Source organism: Corvus cornix, chromosome 18, assembly GCF_000738735.6.
Source record: "Corvus cornix cornix isolate S_Up_H32 chromosome 18, ASM73873v5, whole genome shotgun sequence".
Classification (NCBI taxonomy): domain Eukaryota; kingdom Metazoa; phylum Chordata; class Aves; order Passeriformes; family Corvidae; genus Corvus; species Corvus cornix.
In genome coordinates this window covers 5,476,343-5,496,240 of record NC_046347.1, presented here as the reverse complement: position 1 = coordinate 5,496,240, position 19,898 = coordinate 5,476,343, and the positions used below count along the sequence as shown (strand labels likewise).

The window sequence follows — 19,898 nt, the reverse complement described above, 5'->3', positions numbered from 1 at the left end:
CGGACACCGCCTCTGCACCACGCCAGCTCCGGGGATGGGGCTGGGAAATCGTGTATTAGCCACGTTGGGGAAAAGCCTTTTCAACCATTTTTCTGGTCGCGTGAGCTGGCTTTTAAAGAGCAACACACCACCTCAGTGCCAGGCCAGAGATCCAACTCAAGCTGGTTCTTCCCTTATTCCAGAGCGCAGGAAACCTCCTGCTTCGTGGGCTCTAAATACTCGTTGGAAAAGGCCAACTTCAGCAGGCAGTCAACTAGCAAAGCCAGTGAGAGATCTGCACTTGTCTTCTGGGAGTGATTGGAAAACGCAGCATCAACAGGAGCTTCTGGGATGTGTCAGACTGGGATGTGCTACTCCAAGGCAGGAGCCCACGGGCAACGAAGAGCTTGCCTGGACAGTCTTTCAGACAGGGAAACTGAGGCACGGCAGTGCAAAGCAGCAAGAAGAAGTTGCAAAGACCCCAACGAAACCATGGCATCAGCCCACAGTGTGACAAGCTGTGCCCCACAGCCAGCCCGGAGAAGCACACAGACAGCAAGGAGAGCACGGAGCAGGGAGCCATGTCCTGCTCATCCAGGCTATCGCTCACCAGATGCTGACCTCCAGCAGCTTTGTGCAGCCTCATTAAAGCTAAGCTGAGCCATAACTCATCCGAGCGGGGCAATCCACATGCAGAGCTGGCAGCGAAGACTTTCAGGCCTCTTTCCAACAGCAGACGGGTGTCAGTCACAGCATCGCCTTCCCAGCTCCTCACCTGCGTCAGAAAATTGCCTTGGAGCTGCTCCTCTGGCAGCTCGGGAGAGCGGAGGGCGAGGGGACGGCTGCCCAGCGAGGCTGCCCTCTCTCACCTCCGCGGTGGGGACACACCTGGAGCAAACACAAGGTTATTCATGCCTAAAAGCAGAACCCGAATGCGAGCGGGAGCCTGCGAGAGCCCCCCAGGCTGCCCGGAGCCCCGGCGGGCAGCAGGAGCGCTGAGACCCCCCGGCCCGGGGGTGCCAGGTCACCCCTCTGCCCTCCCTGCCCCTCCGCTCCCCGGTACGGCCTCCCAGCGCCATCTAACGACACAGCGGCCGGGGACAGGGACCTTCCCTTCCCGGTGCTGGATGCATCCCGCTGCCCCCAGGAGGATGGAGAGCAGGGAGCGCGATGGGGAGGCTGGAAAAACCGGGACACGGGGCTGGGGCTTGGGAGCGTAGGCGGCAGAGGAAGGGGAGCTGGAGGTGTTGAATAAGAATTTACACGATTGTAACCATCCTCCCTCTGCCCATGAGGCTCAGTCCCCTGTCCTTCACTGACCTTCATCATCCCATGGTTTTCCCACAGACCAGCATTAACCCCAGGGCCTTGGCCAAGTTCAGAGTTGAGCAAGGTCACTGAGCTCAGCAAGGACAGACACTCCCATTAATCTGTTATCACAGCCCAAAAACCACCCTGAAGCATCCTCAGCTTGGGAACAGCCATGTGCCGGGCTCAGCGCGAGCACGGTGGCCTTTACCAAGGCTACAAAAGCACCCTGGCATCAACATTCAAGGCGATGTGGAAGAAAACCCTGGGGAGGAGCCGTCTTCTCTCTTCCCAAAACCTTCAGATTTGATGCAGCCACAACAACCCCTTTGCCATCACATTCCTGGCTGGGCTGTCAACCTGAACTGCTGCTCCCCATGATAGGTGCAGCCCCCCTTGCCTCCACACCCCCCTTGCCAAAGCTCTGAATCACCTCAGAAACCAGCACTGATGTAATCTCCTGCTCAAGAGTTCAGCATTAGGACTGCATCAGCCGCGAGACGTAAGGAGAGCCACATCACACAAGCAGCTGTTCCACAAAAGCTTTATTGCACGTTTGAGTACGAATTCCCATTATCACATTTCCTGAGTTTCTTAATGAGCTTGCAAATGAGATTTAAATAGGGAGAAGTCAGAGATCTCCCTTCCTTGAGTCGAGACAGAGATGAGGTGGGAGAACAGTGCCCTGTGGGCAAGTCCTCTGCCGTGAGGTGGGTTTACCCTCTGCCTCCATCACAGAGCCACTGCCACCGTCACCATTTCCACAGGCCAGGGAGGAGGGGTTGCAATCCTGCAGTGCTCTGGCGGGGAGCACGGGGGGGTCAGGGAGAGCCAGGGAAGGGGCCCCGCTGACGCTGCCCCTGCGCCACGGATAAAGAAGAGATTACAGCTCACGGCTTGTAATCTGGCTTAAAACCTGACACCGTCACTGTAGGCAATCTGGGCTAAGAGAAGCATTTAATAAGCTTCAAAACACACAGGCCAGAAAAATAACCTCACCAGTGAAAGGAGACAAAGAGCTCAAGGCACTGCTTGCACCAGTCAGCACTGGCAGGTACTGATGGACACAGGACCCCTCCTGATCCGGAACAAAGCAATTACATGCTTGTTATCCCAACCTACCCCATAAGACAGAACCCAGGATTTAACTGTGGGAAGCAGAAAGCAAATTAATGCCCTTTTCTGCCTGTGTAGAGCTCACAAGTGGAGAGCACCCGGAGCTGCCTTGCCTTGGGATGTTGCAGGAGCTGCAGCACTTAGAGGCTGCTCCAAGGTTAAGGCAGTGGCAGACAAAGAAGCCAGACTCAAGTAGCAGGTCTGTTTTGGCTTCCCTGGAATGGTTTATTTAAAAATACAATTATTAAAAGATGCCTGCTCTGGCACAAATGACAAGGCAACAAAGCCATTTGGCTGGTGGCTAAAGTGGAGGCAGCAAGACACAGGGAAGCTTCTCCATGCGACTTGCCACGGGAAAATGGCTGGCCAGGAGTCCCCCAGGTGCACACACACCTCCCCTCACCTGCAGTACATGATTCATTAATGCTCCAAGGACACGACAAGAATCACCCCCAGGAATGGCAGCTGGCTGCAGGGATGTGGGGCCAGCCAGCAGCCTCAGGTCTTGAGATTTTGGGAACCCAGAGTTCATCATTACCAGAGAGGCCTCAGTGTCACACACCCCTCTGGAGCCACCACCAGCCCCAGGCACAAGCCCTGGGCTCCCAGGCTCTGCTCATGACCCACTGGTGTTGCCCCAGGATGGAGCAGTGCCACGTTCCCACCACTGCTGCCTTAGTGGCCGATGATCCGCAGCATCTCCGCGGGATCCACGATCTTCTCCCGGGGTTTGCCAGCAGCTTTGCCTCTTGCCACCTCAGCAGCATCAATCTTCTCCCAGTCCGAGAAGGAAACAGGACGGACCCCTGGGGTGATGGTGAGAGACAGGAGAGAGAACTTAACCAGGTGAGAACAAGTTCAGCCTCACCTCCCCGTTGGCAGGGCCCCGATGTGGCAGCAGAGCTGCCCTTTTCCGACACGGTGTCAGAGCTCAGCCTCGCAAAGGAGGAATAATTTCTAACGCCACAAGGAGAGGGATGGCAGGTTCCAGTCGGCTCGGATCAGTCAGACCTTTGTGAGCCGTAACAACTGCAAGCACAAACCACCTCAGGGGACAAAATGCTTCCAGCTCACTGTTAAACCTCAGACAGTTTAAGAGGCAAAACACACACACACTTTAATTGAATGTCTTTAAACACGGCTACAAGAAATTACTCTCCTGGGCGTTTTAATCTTTCCCCTAACTTGCTTGGAAGGATTACTAGGAAAACCACTCAAGAGCAATAGCTCACTGTCTCGGCAGCTGACAGTGACATTTTACCCAAGGTCTGTGCTGCTTTTAATGGCCCTTCCCAGAAAGTGGTCATTAACCTTAGCAATGACACAGATATTTGAGAAAATTCAAGTCCTGTTCTCCCTGGGTTTTGGAACATCGAAACAGCAGCAAAATCCATTCCCATGGTTCAGACTCTGCTCCCTCACAGATCCAGGAGGAGTCTGGCTGCATTGAACCCTCCTGCTGGCTGCTACCAAGCCTTGCACTGACCTCGGCTGCGCAGGATGCTCTCCACGACCCCAAAGCCTTCTCTGGAGGGGGATATATCCAGCACACCTCGCTGGAGATCCTCCAGCACAGACTGGGCAGTGTCAAAGCTGTCGTTCATGGTGGTGATGATCACGCCCGTGGGTCCTCTCTTCACCCACCCGCTGCAGTACAGACCTGCAGGGGCACATGGAGCAGCCAGGCTGGGGTCAGCACATGCCCTCAGACCCTTCTGGCTGCAAGTCCTTGCCCTGCTCCCCACCTTGGTGGTGTGAACAGACCCTTAGACAGTGCTGTGGCAGGAATCTGTGTGCCTGCAGATCAGCACTAAGCAGCTGCGTGGGCTGTGTCACTTCAGTTAAGAGCATCCAGTAAAACCCCCCTGTGTTAAACCAGACAACCCTAAAAAGAGATGGAGAGTGGCCAGCTCTTAACCCCTGATGGAGGCAGCATTTCCCCAGCTTCCACCCTCTAAGGTGTGCAATATCCATCCCCTTGGTGAATGAACTTCCCACCCCAAAGCCCCCAACCCACCCGCTGTGCTCAGCATGTCCCATGCAAATCCCTGTGGATACAGACCTGGGACACCCTCCACTCTGCCCGAGCTGTTGGGGATGACCCCATGCTGGCTGTCAAAGGGCACAGCCGGGTCCAGCGGCAGGCTCCGGTAGCCGATGCTGCTGAGCACCAGCCCACACTCCAGCTCCTCCACATCTCCAGTGGGAATGGCTTTGGCAGAGTCACCCGAGCCCTGAGAGAGGGAGGAAAAGGCTGCTGACCACCCCGGTCACCACTGCAGAGCAGCAGCGCCCTCCAGTCCCCTTTGGCATCTTTGACCCCTGGGTATTTGCTAAAAGCAGCATCAGGGAAGGAGCTCCCTGTGGAAAAACTCCTGGTGGTACCAGAAGCTCTTGTTGGTACCAGATCCCCTGAGAGCCTGCCAGAGGCCACTCCAGCCACACAGGGAACACAGAGCTGTCCTTGGAGAGATTCCCAAGGGATGCAACAGTGTTCTGCTCCATCCCAGCTTCCCAGGGCCACACCAGCCCCCCTGGTACCTCCAGGCGGGTCAGGGCCATGCGGACGCCCCTCGCCCTCCTCCCATCAGCACTGGGCAGAACTTCCTGGGGGCTGCGCTGGAACTTCAGCCCCCACACCCGAGGGGCTGCTGCCCCTTCCTCCACCTCCACTGGCTTATCCAGGGCTGTTTTGATCATCAGCTCAGTCAGTCGCTTCCTGGGCCTGGGAGCATCTAGGAAAAGAGAGAAATCGTCACAACAGGAATCAGCAAAAGCCCCTTGGGACACAGCACGGGGCCAAGGCCACGTCAGGGCAGTGTCAGTATGTGAGTCTGTCATGTTGGTGGGAGTCTGACACCTTTGAGATGACAAACTGCAAGGCAAAGTGACCAGGGGACCTCCTGAGGCTTGAGGCCAGTGGGACACACAAATCAAAGTCTGCAATTTCCTGTCTTGCTGGTGCTTGGAGGCAGCAGCCTGTGGAGAAGAGCAGGTCTCTGGACACCCTTGAACTCAGTGTTTTCTTTTTAGGTTTACAGGAAACTCTTAAATCAACAGCCTTGGGATCTCCCCTGCAAGGTTCCCTCAGCCCTCCTGAGTCTCCTGCCCTCATCACTCAGGTTGTAAGCACTGAGTGGCTGCACAAACAGAGATACACAATGTTCCCTTGTCTTGGTGCCTCCTGGCACTCTGAGGACGTGACACACCATGGTCACTGAGCCTGCACGAGCCAGGCATTAAGCAGAGGACAAGAGATTCTCTGATGTGCACTCTGAGCACCTCCAGATCGCTCCTGGATGCTCGCCTGCCAAGGTGATTCCCTGTCTGGAGGAGCATGGCACACTTCCCTCACCTTTAACAGCATTTTCGAGGCCTGTGAAGTCGGCAGGGTCCAGGACAGCTCTGGCACCAGGCAGGTTTATCATCTCCCGCAGCTCCTGGGAATTGTGGGCAGGAAAATGTTACCTCCAGCAGAGAGGACATCCAACAGCCCCAGAGCCCCTCCCTCAGCAGTCCAGGCTAGGAGCCAGGAAATGGGTGCAGGAAGGAGGATGCCTGGGATCCACACTCACCCTCAAACCACCTCTCCCCACCAGAGACGAGCAGTTTGGGGCTCAACTTTGGGAAACAGCAGCACCTCCAGCCTCACCTTGATGGTGAAAGCGACTTGGAGAGGTCCCCTCCTCCCAACCAGCCAGACACGCTTCACCTTGCTGCAGGCAAGAGCTGCCAGGGAGCTGTCAGTGATGTCTGTCTTCTGCAAAACAGAGACAGCAGAGTGGGACGAGGGCAGATCTGGAGGGAGCTGGGGGGAAGGCACAGCCTCTGAAGGTGAAAAATCAGCAGAAAAGCTGGCTGTGCATGCAGAGAGCCCGGAGAGGACAGGAAACAAGTCATCTCCCTTTGCACAGAGCTATTTGCACAGCTGGTCCCTCATCACTGAATGTTCCTTCTGAGGCCATAATGCACCAGAGGTAACGAGCCAGCACTCCCTGACTGCCTCGGGGGATCCACCCAGCAGGTTCACCTTGGGGCTAACAGAGCAAAGCCCTCCAGTGAGCTCCATTCTGAGGTGCCTGCAGATGCTGTTAGGTGACTTCCCAGCTCAGGATATACAGGCTCTGCCTGAAACCAGCTGCAACCCACAGCTCAAATCACCACCTGCCTGCCCCAGGCAGCTCCAGCACAAGCACGGCCAGGCCTCAACCTGGCACTGGCACCTCACAGAAATCCTGTGCTCTGTTTCAGTCATGTGTGTTTATCTAGATTGCACGATCTTTTCCAGAGAAAACAAGATGGGAGGGACACCAGGTAACCAGGATAAACCATTCCTGCCCACCCTGGCACTCATTCCAGTGCCATGTCTTTTGCAGCACAGCTCCCAGCTGGCTTTAGTCACTGGTTGGCAGAGCCTCCAAGTTTGGAGTTTTTTTTAAAAATTAATTTAGATATTAATACAGGAAGTTGTTGCACAGCTGTAACAAACCTCGTGGCATTTCTCCCAGAGGGAGAGCCTTTGCTGCCAACATCTGGGGCAGCAGCTGGTGCACACCAGCTCCCAGCTGTCTGTAGGGATGAGGTGCCCCAGTCTGCCCAGTGCCACCAGCTGAAACCAGACTGCTGCCCTCAGCTCCAGTAGGAAAAGATAAACCCCAGCAGAAGTTTCCAGTTTGGTGGCAGAAGAGGGAAAGCAGCTCCTCTGTTGCTTCTCATGGGAAAGCAAGGGATGATGCTCGATTTCCAACTTTTTGGATGCCAGAAGAGCAATCCAGAGGGTTCTGCAGCATCACCCAAGGCATGGCCACAGCCTTGGATCACTCCCTACAGACTGTGAATCCATGGGTGCACCCGAGAGGCAGCAGCCTTCCCTGGGGAAAGATCCCAAAGGCAGGGGAGTCTGTCTTTGACCAGGAGACGGGTGGGAGCCAGCAGCCACCCAGCAGGGAGGGAATTTGGGGCCTGGGCTGCCCTCATGGTGCAGAGGACCCATCACTCACCCTGAGGAGCTGCAGTGGAGACAGGAGGATCCGGGCAATGTCCAGTGCCACGTTGCCATGACCCAGAATCAGCGCCGTCTCACAGCTCAGGTCAGGCTTTAGCTGTGGGGAGACCCAGCTGTGACTGAATCCACGTGGCCTCCATGATGTCCAGCCCTTTAGACCCGCTCCTACCCCCCAAATTCCCTTCCACGCTGCTTTGCCTCAGAAAGAGGTGATGCAGATGGGGAAACTCCACACGAGCCTCCTCCCCAAGCAGACACAGCAACAGAGCCGCCCCAGGCACCCCACACGATCCCTCTTCCCAGCTTGCCTGCTCTCCTGGGAGCAGGAGCTGTTTTGGCCAAAAAGCCTCCTCAGGAAGCAGAGCATCACCCCTACAGGTTCCCATCTGGCCCTGCCAAAATGTGCTGCCAACGTGCAGAGCCAGCTAATCCGCTCTCACTGATGTGCAAATTGTTCACATTTCTACCATCTAAGAAGGATTTAACATGGCTCCTGCTAATCTTTTCCAATTGCAGGCTTTTCAGGACTTAATCTGGAGCTGAATGCCTGCATTGGGATGGGAAGAAGGATGGGAGGAAGGGCAGGGAAGCACAGGGCCGTACTCACGTCCCGGTTCTCGGGCAGCCCGTTGTACCAGCCCACGAAGGCTCGGGCTGAGTAAACACCAGGGAGATTCTCCCCTGGGATCCCCAGGACCCGGCTGTCTTCAGCACCATAACTCTGAGGAGGGAGCAGACAGTCAGAGATGTCACCATGTGCAGGGTTGGACACCAAAACACAAATCTCCCCTTCCAGCTGCTGCCAGGGTCGCTGCATGGCTGTGATATCCCATGCCAAGGGCTGGGATACTCAGTGGAAGGGCTAAACACAGCCCAAGCAGAGGGGCTTCATCCACCTCATCATCCTGGGCTCCAGAGCCAAATTTGACGTCCTTGGTCCAAGGCAGAGCATGACAAGCTGAGGACTGAGCAGCAAGGACAAATGCATGGCAGGCTGAAATAAGCACTGGCCAGCATAGGGAGAGGCTTCAGAGACCTGCACTCGATGCCAAGCTCCAGCACACACTCCCCCTGCAAGGACTTCGGACAATCCCCGAGCTGTCCCAAGGCTGGGAAGAGTTTCCCATGATAACAGGGCACCCAGAAACACCTCACCCAAACACTCTTCCCAAGATCCTAGTGGGGAATAACCCTGCAGACCTTTCCCAGGACCCCTGGGGCACCAAGGTGGTGGGTACCCACCAGCACCACGGCGTGGTAGGCCTGCTGCAGCTCCGGCACCATCACGTCCCTCCCCACGGTGACGTTCCCGTAGTAGGCGCAGCGCTCCGAGCGCGCCGTCTGCGTGAAGGTGTTGATCACGTTCTGCAGAGAGCACAGACCTGGAGTTATGTCCCACAGCCAGGGACAAGGCCTACTGCCAGCAGGAGATCCCTGTCCCCATCCCCTCCAGCCTTGAGATGCTTCACCGTCTCATCCCAGTCAAGCTATTCTGAGACTCTTATCTACCAACAGCCAGAGATAACTCACAGGGAAGATAAGCACAGCTGTGACTCTCCACCACCCTTTGTGAAAGAAAAATCCAAGAGGACAAGACCTTACCAGTACATTCAGCCCCTCAAAATAAACCCCTCTGCAGGGGAGAACTTCCCAAAAATGAGGTGTGCAGCCCACCCGACCGCCTCTGTCAGCATCTCATCTCAGCCCTTCCTGAAAGCCTTGAGAGAGGATGCAGGCCAGGATGGCATCCAGACCTTTTTCTGAGTGATCAGGGCTACACAGCAAAACCACCACTCCCACCCCTGCAGCTCCAGATGGACTCAGCCTGGGGACAGGACAGGACAGGACAGGACAGATACCACCGTAACAGCTGGGGCAGCATCTGCAGTATGTCCATTCCTCCTCTCTCAGCACAAAGGGATCCAGGCATTTTGGTCTTATGATCTCCAGGGATTAGAGGAAATTGCTGCAAGATATTGCTGTGTCTGGATCTCCTGTGTCCTACCCTTCCAACCTCCTCCACTCCAGCTCAGATACAGCAGATACCCCTGGGTACAACTCACTGCCAGGCAAAGGAAAATGGTTGGGAAATCTTTGGCTTAGCTTTTCCTTGCCCAGGAGAGCACCTACAGCCCAACTCCACGGCCCCCATGAGGAGATCTGTGTGTTCCCAGAATGGGTACTGACTGAGGGGCAAACGGCAGCAGCAATGAGCAGGTGAGATCTTGCTGGTACAAAGTGCCCAGGGACAAAGAAACCCATCCATGCTCCTCGGCCTTGCTCTGGGCCAGGCTGACCAGCACCAGGAGCAGCACCTCCCATCACAAGCCCCTGGTTCTGACCCGCTGTCCAGAGCCCTAATACCAGGTGTCCCATGTCACCTGTCCGTGGCATGGACAAGGAGGAGATCTGGACCTCTCTGGTGTGACAGCTCCATGTCACAGAGAGCCTGACACACCAGGAAGGACAGTGACCACCTCAGCTGCACCCACCACTTGTCACCACATTCACAGGCAAGGGCAGGGAGCCAGCACCAACCTTCACCTCAGGGTGGTCTGGGGCCACCCCAAAACGGACGAGCCCGAAGGGAACAGGCAGCTTCTCATAGATGTCCACCAGGGCCCCGCCATGGTGCTGTGGGAGAAGAAAGTCACAGTCAGGGGATGAGGACAGAAAGGTCACAGGAGCCTAGCAACAGTCATCTGCCACTGGGGGAAATGCAGGGCAGGAGGGGGGGGCTGCAGCAAGTGAGAAACAGCCTCGCCCAGAGTTTTCCATGAGCAGGATGATGCTGCACCTGTTACTGCCAGCTCAGACCACAAGGTCTAGCACAGAGTGACCCCCAACCACCAAGTCCACCTTGTGGGGCTCCATGTCCCTACCCAGTCCTGAGCTCCTTTTCCACACTAACCTGGTGGGATCCAATACCCGGGGGGCTGATCAGAGAGCCCCCAGGCCAGCTGGGAAGCTCCCAGTGCAGCACCCTGGGTGCTGGGGCCTGCCAGACATCTCCCAGTCCCCAGCAGAGAAGCCCATGCCCTGAGCTGAGTCACCTCAGGGTCAGAGCTGTAGACAGACGTTTGGCTTCAAGGCTTTTGTTATCTTGTATTTTGAGTCAGCCTCTTCCCAAGATTAAGCAGCCCTGAAATTCGTCCCTGAGACTTAGTAACAGCTATTTTCCAACATATTCCAGAGACAACACAGCACGGTTTAATGATGGGGTTAAGCTACTGTATCTCTGGAGGGTGCCAGCAGCCCAGTTCTGTGTTCAGGTCTCATTTCCCAACAGACCTGACTGCCTGGAGCACTGAAGTTTGCAGACACAAGGTAAAGCACCACCCATGTGCCTTAATTCTGGTGGGGAAGGAGGAGGGAGGAGAGCAGGTCCTACACACCCACTTTTAACACACAGGTAATGTCATTCCTGCTGGGTGACAACAGCTCTGAGAGAGGCAGATTCCTGGTGATTACTTGATTCTAGAAAAATCACCTGGAATGAACTCGCAGCAACCAACCTAAATCCTGAATGGACGGGCCAGGCACAGGGCAGGGATGAAAGCAGCGCTACCTACCCCAACCAAAGAGGCCCAGGAGGACCTTGTGGCGTCTGGGCTGTCCCAAGCAGCCCCACAACAACACAGACCCGGCTGGAGCAGGGCCAGGAGCCCACTAAACCACCCCACAACCTGCCGAGAGCCAGGCAGCACAGAGATGCCTCCCTCGGTGCCCAGGTCCCATCCCGGTACCTTGAGGATGTGCTGAGCCGTGTAGAAGCCGGCGGGGCCGCTGCCCACCACGCAGACCCGAGGCGCCGCGGCAGGCGAGGACAGCCACCGCCGCAGACCTGCAGGGCACAAGGACAGGCAGGGCGTGAAGCCACAGGAGCGGCCAGGGCCGGCACAGCCCCTCCCTGCAGCCCGGCACCCACCCGGCGGGGCTCGTCCCCTCACGCCGGCCATGGCCTCAGCGGAGCACAGAGCGGCCGGGGTTGATGCACCGCACCCGGGCAGGCGGAAATACCCCTAGGCCAGGGGCCTTGGCCCTTACGGCCGGGCCGGGGCCGGCGGTACCGGGGTGCCCGGAGGGGTGTCAGCTGCTCCAGAGCGCCAGAACCGAGACCCCCGACCCCGCGCACCAGGGTCCCCGTGCGTCTCAGTCCCCCCTGGGCTGGCGCACGGGCCTGCGGGGCGCGGTTCTCGCAGCCCCCCGGGCCCACAGCCCCAGCTGCCCCGCTTATCCCGGTTATCCCGGCCCGCTCTCCCCTCGCACATGCGGCCCCCCCAGGCCCGGTTCCGCCGCCGCCGCCGCCGGGGCCCCGCCCCCGCCCGTCCGGGCCCGCCCCCTCCTCTCCGCCGACCAATCGTGAGGCCGGACAGCGCCTTGCTTAGCATAACCCCGCCCCCCTCCACCGCCTGGCCCCGCCCCCGCACCGACAGCCAATGGCGGCTCGCCGTTTCCATTGAGGCTGACCGGAAACGAGGCGATACCATAGAGAGCGGGGAAGGAGCGGCCGGGTAGCGGCCGTTCGCACCGCCGCTCTTTATGGTGAGCCGTCCGCGGTACCCGGTGCGCTCTCGCAGCGTCATCATCGCTGATGCTGCTAATTGCCTGCGCCCCTTTATCACCCAAAAAAGCGACCAGCTGCCGCGGTCAACCGAGGGAAAAAGAAGTTCAGAGTGATTTTAACCATGCGCTGCACAGCCGCCCTGCTCTTACCAGGAGAAACTCACAGCATCCTTCGATAGAGGGTCAAACATTAACGCCAGAGAGAGTGGAAAAATGACAGAGCTCCTGGCCCAGCGTCCCCATGGTCTCGCCTTATTTCCTCCTTAATCCCCATCACTCAGCTCATTTCAAATGCTGGCGCTCACACCTCCCATGCAGGAGCACCACATCCCATCTTGGTTCAGCCTCTGCACAACACACCAGCCAGAAATATCAGCTCAGCGGGCCCAGCAGACGTTTAAAAGTTGGCCAGATGCCAGAGCACACAGGCGAGTGCTTCACGGGCCTTTTTAAATGCAATTAAGACCATGAGGAGTTTACAGCCAGGAGCCAGTTGTAATACGGGTCATAAAACCCACACGCTCTCTCCTGGTCCTGGAAATGAGTTGATGGCTTTCTGCAAAGACACGCTGAGAACGGCAGCTGGCTCTGTGCCTCCCTCTGCAGCTGTTCCTTCAGGGGGGTTGTGGTGAGGACCAGGAATTCCGACGGCTCCAACCCCTCATCCTCAGGTCAGCACAGCAATCATCGACCCCCTGCCCAGAGAGGCAAGGCTGAAGGCTCCAAGTATCACCATAGAGGTCATCCACGAACGCTTAAATTTGGAGGGTTCCAATCACAGGAGTCAGAATCCTCCTTTTTCCCAGAATTCTCCCTTTCCCCCATTAACTTCTGTATCCAGCAGTTCTGGCAGGGAATAATGCACCTGTTTCCCAAGTCACAGGCCGTCCCCCGCTGGCTGAAGGACCTGCAAACGCTCGCCTTTAGATGGCACTGCGTTAAACAACACCCATGAAATCCGGCTGGGAAAAGGGCTGTTGCTCGCACCAGTGCTTGGCACAATTTGGGGCTGATCTCTTTGCAGCAGGAGAGGGCAAAAGAGCATCTTGTGCCCTCAAACGGGAACACGTGAGGTTGAAATTACCCTGCCTGAACAAAAAGCACCTCTAATGACCCTCACCCCCTCACTGGAGCTGGGAATGCTGCTAATTCATCACATTTATCTTAATTTTTCTCTGATGCTCAACTGAGAGATGAATCAGGGAGGCAGTTCTGGGGAGGGTCTTTGACCCCCGGGACCATTCAGGCCATTTAGTTTGGTCAAACCCCTCCAGCTGCTCCCCTACCTACAGACCCAGCCTAACCCATGCTCAAAGGATGGGAATTTGCCCTTTGGATGTTTCATAATGTCCTGGATCGATGACCCACATGGGCCTGGAGAGAGGTGGCAATGCCACCAGATCAGTGCATCAGCATTCCCTGGGCACCAGCCCAGGATAAATCAATAATTCAACATTTCTGATGCCAAAGGGGTCACACTGGATGGACCCAGGGCCACTTCTCCTTGTCCTGAGTCTGGATCGTCTACACAGGAATGCCATGGCCATCCCAACTCCAGCCTCACATCACAGGGACACTTCCCCAGTGCATCCGACGATGTTCCTGGTCTTGGTGGAGGAGAAGCGGGGTAAAGCACCATGGACTGCCTGCTGCAACAATCACCCTGCCACGGGCCAGGACCGGGCAGAGCCTCCCTGTGCCTTGGGACACATCTGTTTGTACAGCCTTATAAATCCACACTGTGGGACTGTGGGGGTCCAGCCCTGATGGGAGGAGAGCTCAAATCAGGGAATAAAACCCCAGGCTCAGAGCAAAGCCACGCTGATCCCAGTTTGGCCATCTGCCCTTTCTGCTGCCAGCTCCCCACCGTGACACTGGGGTGGACTTTGTCATCGGTCTTGTGGGTCAGGGACAGCAGAGGACCCTGGTAAAGCCAGACACAGCTTCCCAGAGGAGGTTGGAACTTGCCACAGGAGCATCCTGGCCCCTGGCAGCAGCACAGGGGGCAAAGATAACCCTCCCTAAACAGGGAAAATCTCCCAAGCCCTGGACACCTGCCTGCCTCTGGCAGATGATTGCCCTGATAAATCCTTGCCACAGCAATGACCAGGTCTGGGGTCACCTCTGGGACCCCAGTGCAGACACCACCCTTGGGGTGAGGGTCTTTCCCCCAGTCCTACCCTGGGTACCACAGGATACCAGTAAGACTTCCACCAGCAACAAAACCCAATGATAAAGGAAATCCACCCCGAAGTGTTAAGGCTGAATTTGCCAAATCTCTGTTCCTAGAAGCGACTGATTTAGCCCAAAGTCAGGCAAAGCACAAGCAGCAGTGACACAATCCCCTCCCCACCATCCACCCCTCCCCTGAGACCCCGACCACACAGCTGCAGCTCCATCCTACAGATCCTGGTGCTTCTCAGTTCTGGATGTCCTGGATGTGGTGCCGCATCCCCCACGGATGGGGGAGGTTTCCTCACCCCAGGTGTGAAAGCAGAGTGAATAAAACTAAGCCCTGGCTGGGAATAACTGTGGGGGGACCCCGATTTTTCTGTCCCTGGTGTTGCACCATGTGGCTCTCCCCCTGCAGTGGCTCCGTGCACCATTTTCTAGCCAAAAGCAAAACTTCAGGGAGGGCTGTTTCCTACGCCACGGCTTCGTGGAGGTGTTGGTCCTGTTAAAACCATCCCTGCTGCATGTCTCTGTGGGAAACAGCCCCCCGAGTGCTGTGGCCCCCACGGTCCTCACTGGATGCCCACCAGCTCCGTTATGGGGGGAGCGTGGACCATCAGCTCCTCGTATCTCTGGAGGAAGAGCCGGAGCCTGGAGCTGTAGGTGTCCTCGTTGTAGGGCAGCTTCTTCTGCTTCAGGTACTGGGAGACGATGGGTTTGATCTGCAAAGGCAAAGGCAGCGTCACCTCTGTGCAGGACGCCCTGGTGTTTGTACACGGTGCCTGAAACGTGCCCAGAAAACCCATCCCCGATCCCCAAAGCTAGGCTGGAGCAGGCAGCACCAGCTGTAATATCTTTGCTGTGAATATTAAGAGGAAGGTGGTTTCCAGCTGCAGCATCACAGGGAGTTCACCCTGGCAAAACGCCTTTGTAGGGCTCTGAATTAGGAGAGATGCCCTAATGAGGCTTCTAATGAGAGCCAGCCACGAATGCTCATCGTTCACACCCACTGTTATCCCCACGTGCCCACACAGCCAGCTCGGTGATGGGACTGGGAAGTTCCCACAGACTTAATTACCCCCTTCCCTGCAACACCCCTTTGGGGGAGGTAGGTTCTGCCAACCCTGTGAGCTTGAGCAAAGGGCACTGAAAATAAGGGCACAGCATTAAGTGAATGGCGATCCTGTGCTGAAGGGCAGTGTGTGGACCTGCCTTGGGATCCCCTCCAGCCAGGGCAGTGCTCAGAGCCCACGTTTTAAACACACCCCACACCTCAGAGCAGCAAGTAAGAGCATGACCAAAGTGATAGGAGGTTTGCTTGGATGTTGTCTGAACCAAAAACTGCACAGTGCTGGGGATGCTTTCCCAATGGAATAACTGGGAGGATCCTGGACTGCTGAAAGGCTGTTGCAGGCTGGAACTGCGACCAGGAGAAGGGGCAGGGAGCAGAAACCCAGGAGAAACAGGAATGGGATAGCAGGAGGTGGGTTACGGGCTGTGGCAAAGCAGCGAGTGCTTTCCAACACGGGAAGGAGCAGCACAGACAGGTCTGGCAGTGGGGACGGGAGGTGGTGGATGTCTCATCCCCATGTCACCTCCCAGCACTCTCAGCCACCCTGTGGGGTCGTCTCACCTTCAGGCACATGTTGTCAGAGAGGCTGGGGAAGAGGTGATGCTCCACGTGGCAGCTGATGAGCGAGTGGCCGAAGGACCAGTCAAGGAGGGCATTGCGGGGCAGGTTGAGGACACCCAGGCTCATGAGGTGGATCCGCTTGGGTTTGCGGTCAGCCGCGAACATGGGGAGGCCGATGTGCTGTGGGAGAGGCAGGGTGGGCACCTTGTGGCACCTGTCACCTCCCCAGTCTCTTCCCAGCAGAGCCAATGGCAGCTCTGTCTGTGTGTGGGCATGAAGAGCCACATTTTGGGGTCTCTCTGCCAGCCCCAGAGCTGGGTTGGTCCCTAAAGTCACTCCATCTTGTGTTTGTCTGTCCATGGAGCCACCAAGGAGCTCCCAGGCTCTGTTCCCCCAACTCATCCACACTTAGAGTCTCCCCATCCCAGGGCCTGTAACACCACCTGAAACCCACATCAGCCCTCCCAGTCCTGCCAGCCACTGCAGAGGACCTCATCCTCACACCCTTTGCACTCATCTGCCCTGACATTTTTCAAGGACCACCACTTTCCACCCAGCACCACCAGCCTGATCCTCCCAGTGACAACATCAGCACAAGGCAGGTGACCCACTCGCTTTAAGGTGACATAAGCTCCAGCCATCAGCATCAGGGCTTTGCCACCAGCCCTGGGTGGTGGCTGGCCTGTCTCCAGCACTGTTGGGATATCTTGAAGCTTCAGGTCTCTACCTGGAATATGTTGACATGGATGTAGGGATGGGCCAGGAGGGAGCGGGTGAGCAGCATGCAGAGAAGGGCGGACCACGGTGACTGGAAGCCTGAGATGTGGAGCAGGAGCCAGTAGTGGCAGTAAAACCCCAGAAACATGCAGCAGAGGGTCCGGAGAGCTGCTTTCCACTCCACATTCCTCAATAAATCTGCACAAGGAAGAGGAGGCAGCACATGGGAGAGGTGTTGTTTCCTTACCACCACTGCTGCTCCAGCAGCCAGGCTGCCCAGTGTGCCAATAGCCCCACAGCCCAGCCCAGCCCATGAACTCACTTTCCCCATCCTCCAGGTTGGCCCAAACTCTATAGAACTGCTGGGGTTTGGGTCTGAGAGCCTCCCCAGAGCAGCAGATCCAGCCGTGCATCATCACTCAGGGGACTCGGATGCATCTTCATTTCTTACAATTTGCCAAGTCATTGTCCGTGCATTTGGCACTGCCCAGAGCTGGGTCATGCAGCCTGGAGGGCTTTGCTTCCCCAGCCTCTTACTGCTCTCTGGGCTCTTCTCCCTGATTGTTTTCTGGCACCATCACCTTTCCTGCCCAAGCTCTTTATGTCTGGCCCCTGCCCCCCACACCTCCACCCCATACACAGCCATCAAACACGCCGTGTGATGCTCTGATCAACCTGAGACCCACTTGTGACACCCATTATGGCCACAGATCTGAGTTAAAGGAGAATGGATTTGGGGTGCTTCAGGCTCATGATGGCTTTTGCCAGAGATTTCGACATTCAACAGAGGAAATGGTGAAGGGTTTTCTCAGCATCAGCAGAAAGTAGATGCAGCACATGGGGTCCCCAGGGCAAGTGCAGCATCTCCTGCCTTTCCTGCAGCCCAGTGTCCCTCCAGGGGCTGGTGTAGTTAATGTGATGCCTCCAAACAAAGCAGGACCCTTGGGTGGGGTGGGCAGTACAAGCTCCCTGCACCCAGCACCCTGTCCCCAGGTGCCTGGGACACGTACCAAGTGCAACCAGAGGGGTTAGGATGGGCACTGCGAGAGGCGCGATGAACATGTAAACGTAGCGGTTCAGGAAAGGAAGTTTCCAGGTGCTGGAGTCCCCCAGGCCGATGACGTTGGTGTAGCCGTGGTGGATCTTCACATGGTTGTAGGTGGCCTGCTCAGCTGTGAAAGATGAGCAGAGCTGGGAGGGAAGAGAGAGAAGTTGTGGTGCCAGGGTTGGGCACTGCCTGGCTTGGGCTTGTGTGTGTGGGAGGAACCCAGGGAGATGCTCTGGAACCATAACGAAGCACCATGGGGAGATGCTCTGCACCCCACAGACCCCAAACCAGTCTGGAAATGGACTTTTAAGAGTTAAGCATTAGAAACCATTCCCACCATTCCAAACATTCCCCACCACGGCAAGGAGCTGATGGGGTGGTTTTGGGGGCTGCCCCACTCACCTCAATGAAGAAGATAGCCCACACTTTGCCCCAGGACTTGGACTCAGTCAAGGCATTGTGGCTGGCCAGGTGGCTGCCCTTGACGGTGAGGGTGTGATGCACCACGCCAAGGGTGAGGACACCCACCAAGAAAGGGATGGCCTGTGCTGACCGCAGGCACAAGAATCCTGTGGAGAAACCAGCTGGGCAGGAGCTCGGCCATGCACGTCCTGCAGCCCTCTGAGCCAGGCTGGAGGTGTTGCTACACCCAAACACACCAGCCACGGCTCTAAACCTGTTCTTCAGCCATAGTTACAGGTATTTAAACCACAGAAGTCAGAGTCTGCCTCCTCATCACCCTCATGACTGGGCCAGTCACACTCACCCTTGTGCTGAAGGTTTGGCCACTTCCAGCCTTGATGGCAACAGGTGCTGCAGGTGCCCGATCCCACCCCACAGCTCTGGGATGTGGGATCCCCCTGCTGTCATGACCCTGCCAGGATTTCAGCATCCCCAGGAGTTCAAAAGCAAGGGAAGGTCCCAGCTTTCCAGCCAGAGACCCATGCCCAACCGTTTTCCCCTGCACCCACCACAGCCAGGGCCATTGCCACCAAAACCACCACGGTTTCCCTGTCCCATGGTGGGACACATCACCCCCCGTCCTGCCCTGTGTACATCTGCCTGGGCACCATCCCCTCAGCCCAGGCTGTACCTCAGATACCACTGTCCCCACACCCCAGGCTGTCCCCCGGGTGTCATTGTCACCCGCTGTGGGGTCAGGGTGCACCAAGTCACGGGGTGAAGGAGTTACTGTGGCTTTGCTACAACCTCAATAGGTGCCAACAGGCTCCCAGCACAAAGCAGTCACGAGGAGGCAGTGGGACCCCTGGGGACTCCCCTGGCTGTGGTTTGGGGGGCACTGAGCCCGGTTACCTGCTGGGAGCAGGAGGAAGCTGCAGGCAAGGATGCTGATGTCCACACCGTGCCGTTCCCACCAGCTGCTGCTCTTCACCACCTTCTGCACCAGCTCCGAGAGCTCGGTCATCAGGGCTTCCTCGGGCTGCCCTGCTCGCTCTGGGGCTCCCCCGGGGGTCACGTCCCCGTCACCCAGTGCTGGCCCCCACTCCCAGCCCTCTGCCATCACCTCTGTCCTGCTGCCACCAGGTGCTGTCGTGCCGCGGAGCGAGGGGTCCCCCATCCCCCTGAGCCGGGAGGTACCGCCGACCTCACCGTTGACCTGCCGTCCTCTCGGCCTCGCCGGGTCCCCATCCTCCAGCGGCATCTCCCTGCTGAGCAGAGGCCACGCAGGGTGTCACCCCCAGACGATCAACCCCAGCACCCCGACCCACCGCGGACGGGCTTCCCGGCTCCTGCTGCCGCCGAAGGACACGGGAAGGGCAGGGATGGAAAAAAAAACAAACAATCCAAGGAGGACGCAGCCAGCGGAGACGGCCGGAGGAGCCGCCCATCCTCCCACCACACGGACACCCCGGCCGCCACAGCCCCCTACTCACGCCAGCCCTGGCTCGGTGGCTCTCCCGGCGCTGGCCATCCCAGGGCGGCCGGGCAGCCCGCGCGGCTCCGCGCACCAGGGCAGCCGCGATTTGGAGAAGGGAGGAGCGGGGGAGGACTGGGGGAGGGCGAATGCAGATTAGCGATGGCAATAATCCGCCTTGGTGGCCCATTTCGGGGAGCAGCCGTGGCAGCGGGGCCGCGGGGAGGACGCTCGGCGAGGGCACAGGGAAGCGACGGCAGCAGAGGAGGGAAGGAGTGGAAAAAAGATGGAGAGAGGCTGGAAATGCTGGAGGCGAAGAAGCCAAGCGCCAGGAATAGCCCTGAGAAACCCAAGCGGAGCACAGAGGACAGGGATAGGGTTTCGCTTCTGCCAGGGAGAGGGAGCAAACGTTGTCTGTCCCACGAGGGAGCCGTTCTGGGGAGAAAACCGACCTTTTCCACAGCAAGGAGCAGGCTGC

At 57.4% G+C, this 19,898-nt stretch overlaps 2 protein-coding genes across 3 annotated transcripts; both read right to left on the bottom strand.

Moving 5' to 3' along the window:
• Window positions 1–1,815: 1,815 nt before the first annotated feature.
• On the bottom strand, window positions 1,816–11,671 carry FDXR (ferredoxin reductase). Its single transcript, XM_039562456.1, has 12 exons — window positions 11,337–11,671; window positions 11,155–11,252; window positions 9,947–10,042; window positions 8,651–8,773; window positions 8,016–8,129; window positions 7,404–7,505; window positions 6,056–6,163; window positions 5,759–5,843; window positions 4,945–5,138; window positions 4,466–4,637; window positions 3,890–4,063; window positions 1,816–3,209 (listed from the first exon to the last, which is right to left on the bottom strand). The coding sequence occupies exons 1-12, from the start codon at window positions 11,365–11,367 to the stop codon at window positions 3,079–3,081; spliced, it is 1,428 nt and encodes a 475-aa protein (XP_039418390.1). The 5' UTR covers window positions 11,368–11,671; the 3' UTR covers window positions 1,816–3,078.
• A 2,559-nt stretch (window positions 11,672–14,230) lies between these two features.
• Window positions 14,231–19,603, bottom strand: FADS6 (fatty acid desaturase 6). 2 transcript variants are annotated; one of them, XM_039562552.1, is made up of 7 exons: window positions 19,440–19,603; window positions 18,859–19,211; window positions 17,947–18,113; window positions 17,507–17,687; window positions 16,507–16,694; window positions 15,780–15,959; window positions 14,231–14,868 (listed from the first exon to the last, which is right to left on the bottom strand). In XM_039562552.1, exons 1-7 carry the CDS (start codon window positions 19,475–19,477, stop codon window positions 14,719–14,721), a joined length of 1,257 nt encoding a protein of 418 aa, XP_039418486.1. In that variant the 5' UTR covers window positions 19,478–19,603; the 3' UTR covers window positions 14,231–14,718. The 2 variants fall into 2 exon arrangements, with proteins under 2 accessions (XP_039418486.1, XP_039418485.1); XM_039562551.1 differs by having other exon boundaries at window positions 18,859–19,214; window positions 19,440–19,598.
• Between the last annotated feature and the right edge of the window lie 295 nt (window positions 19,604–19,898).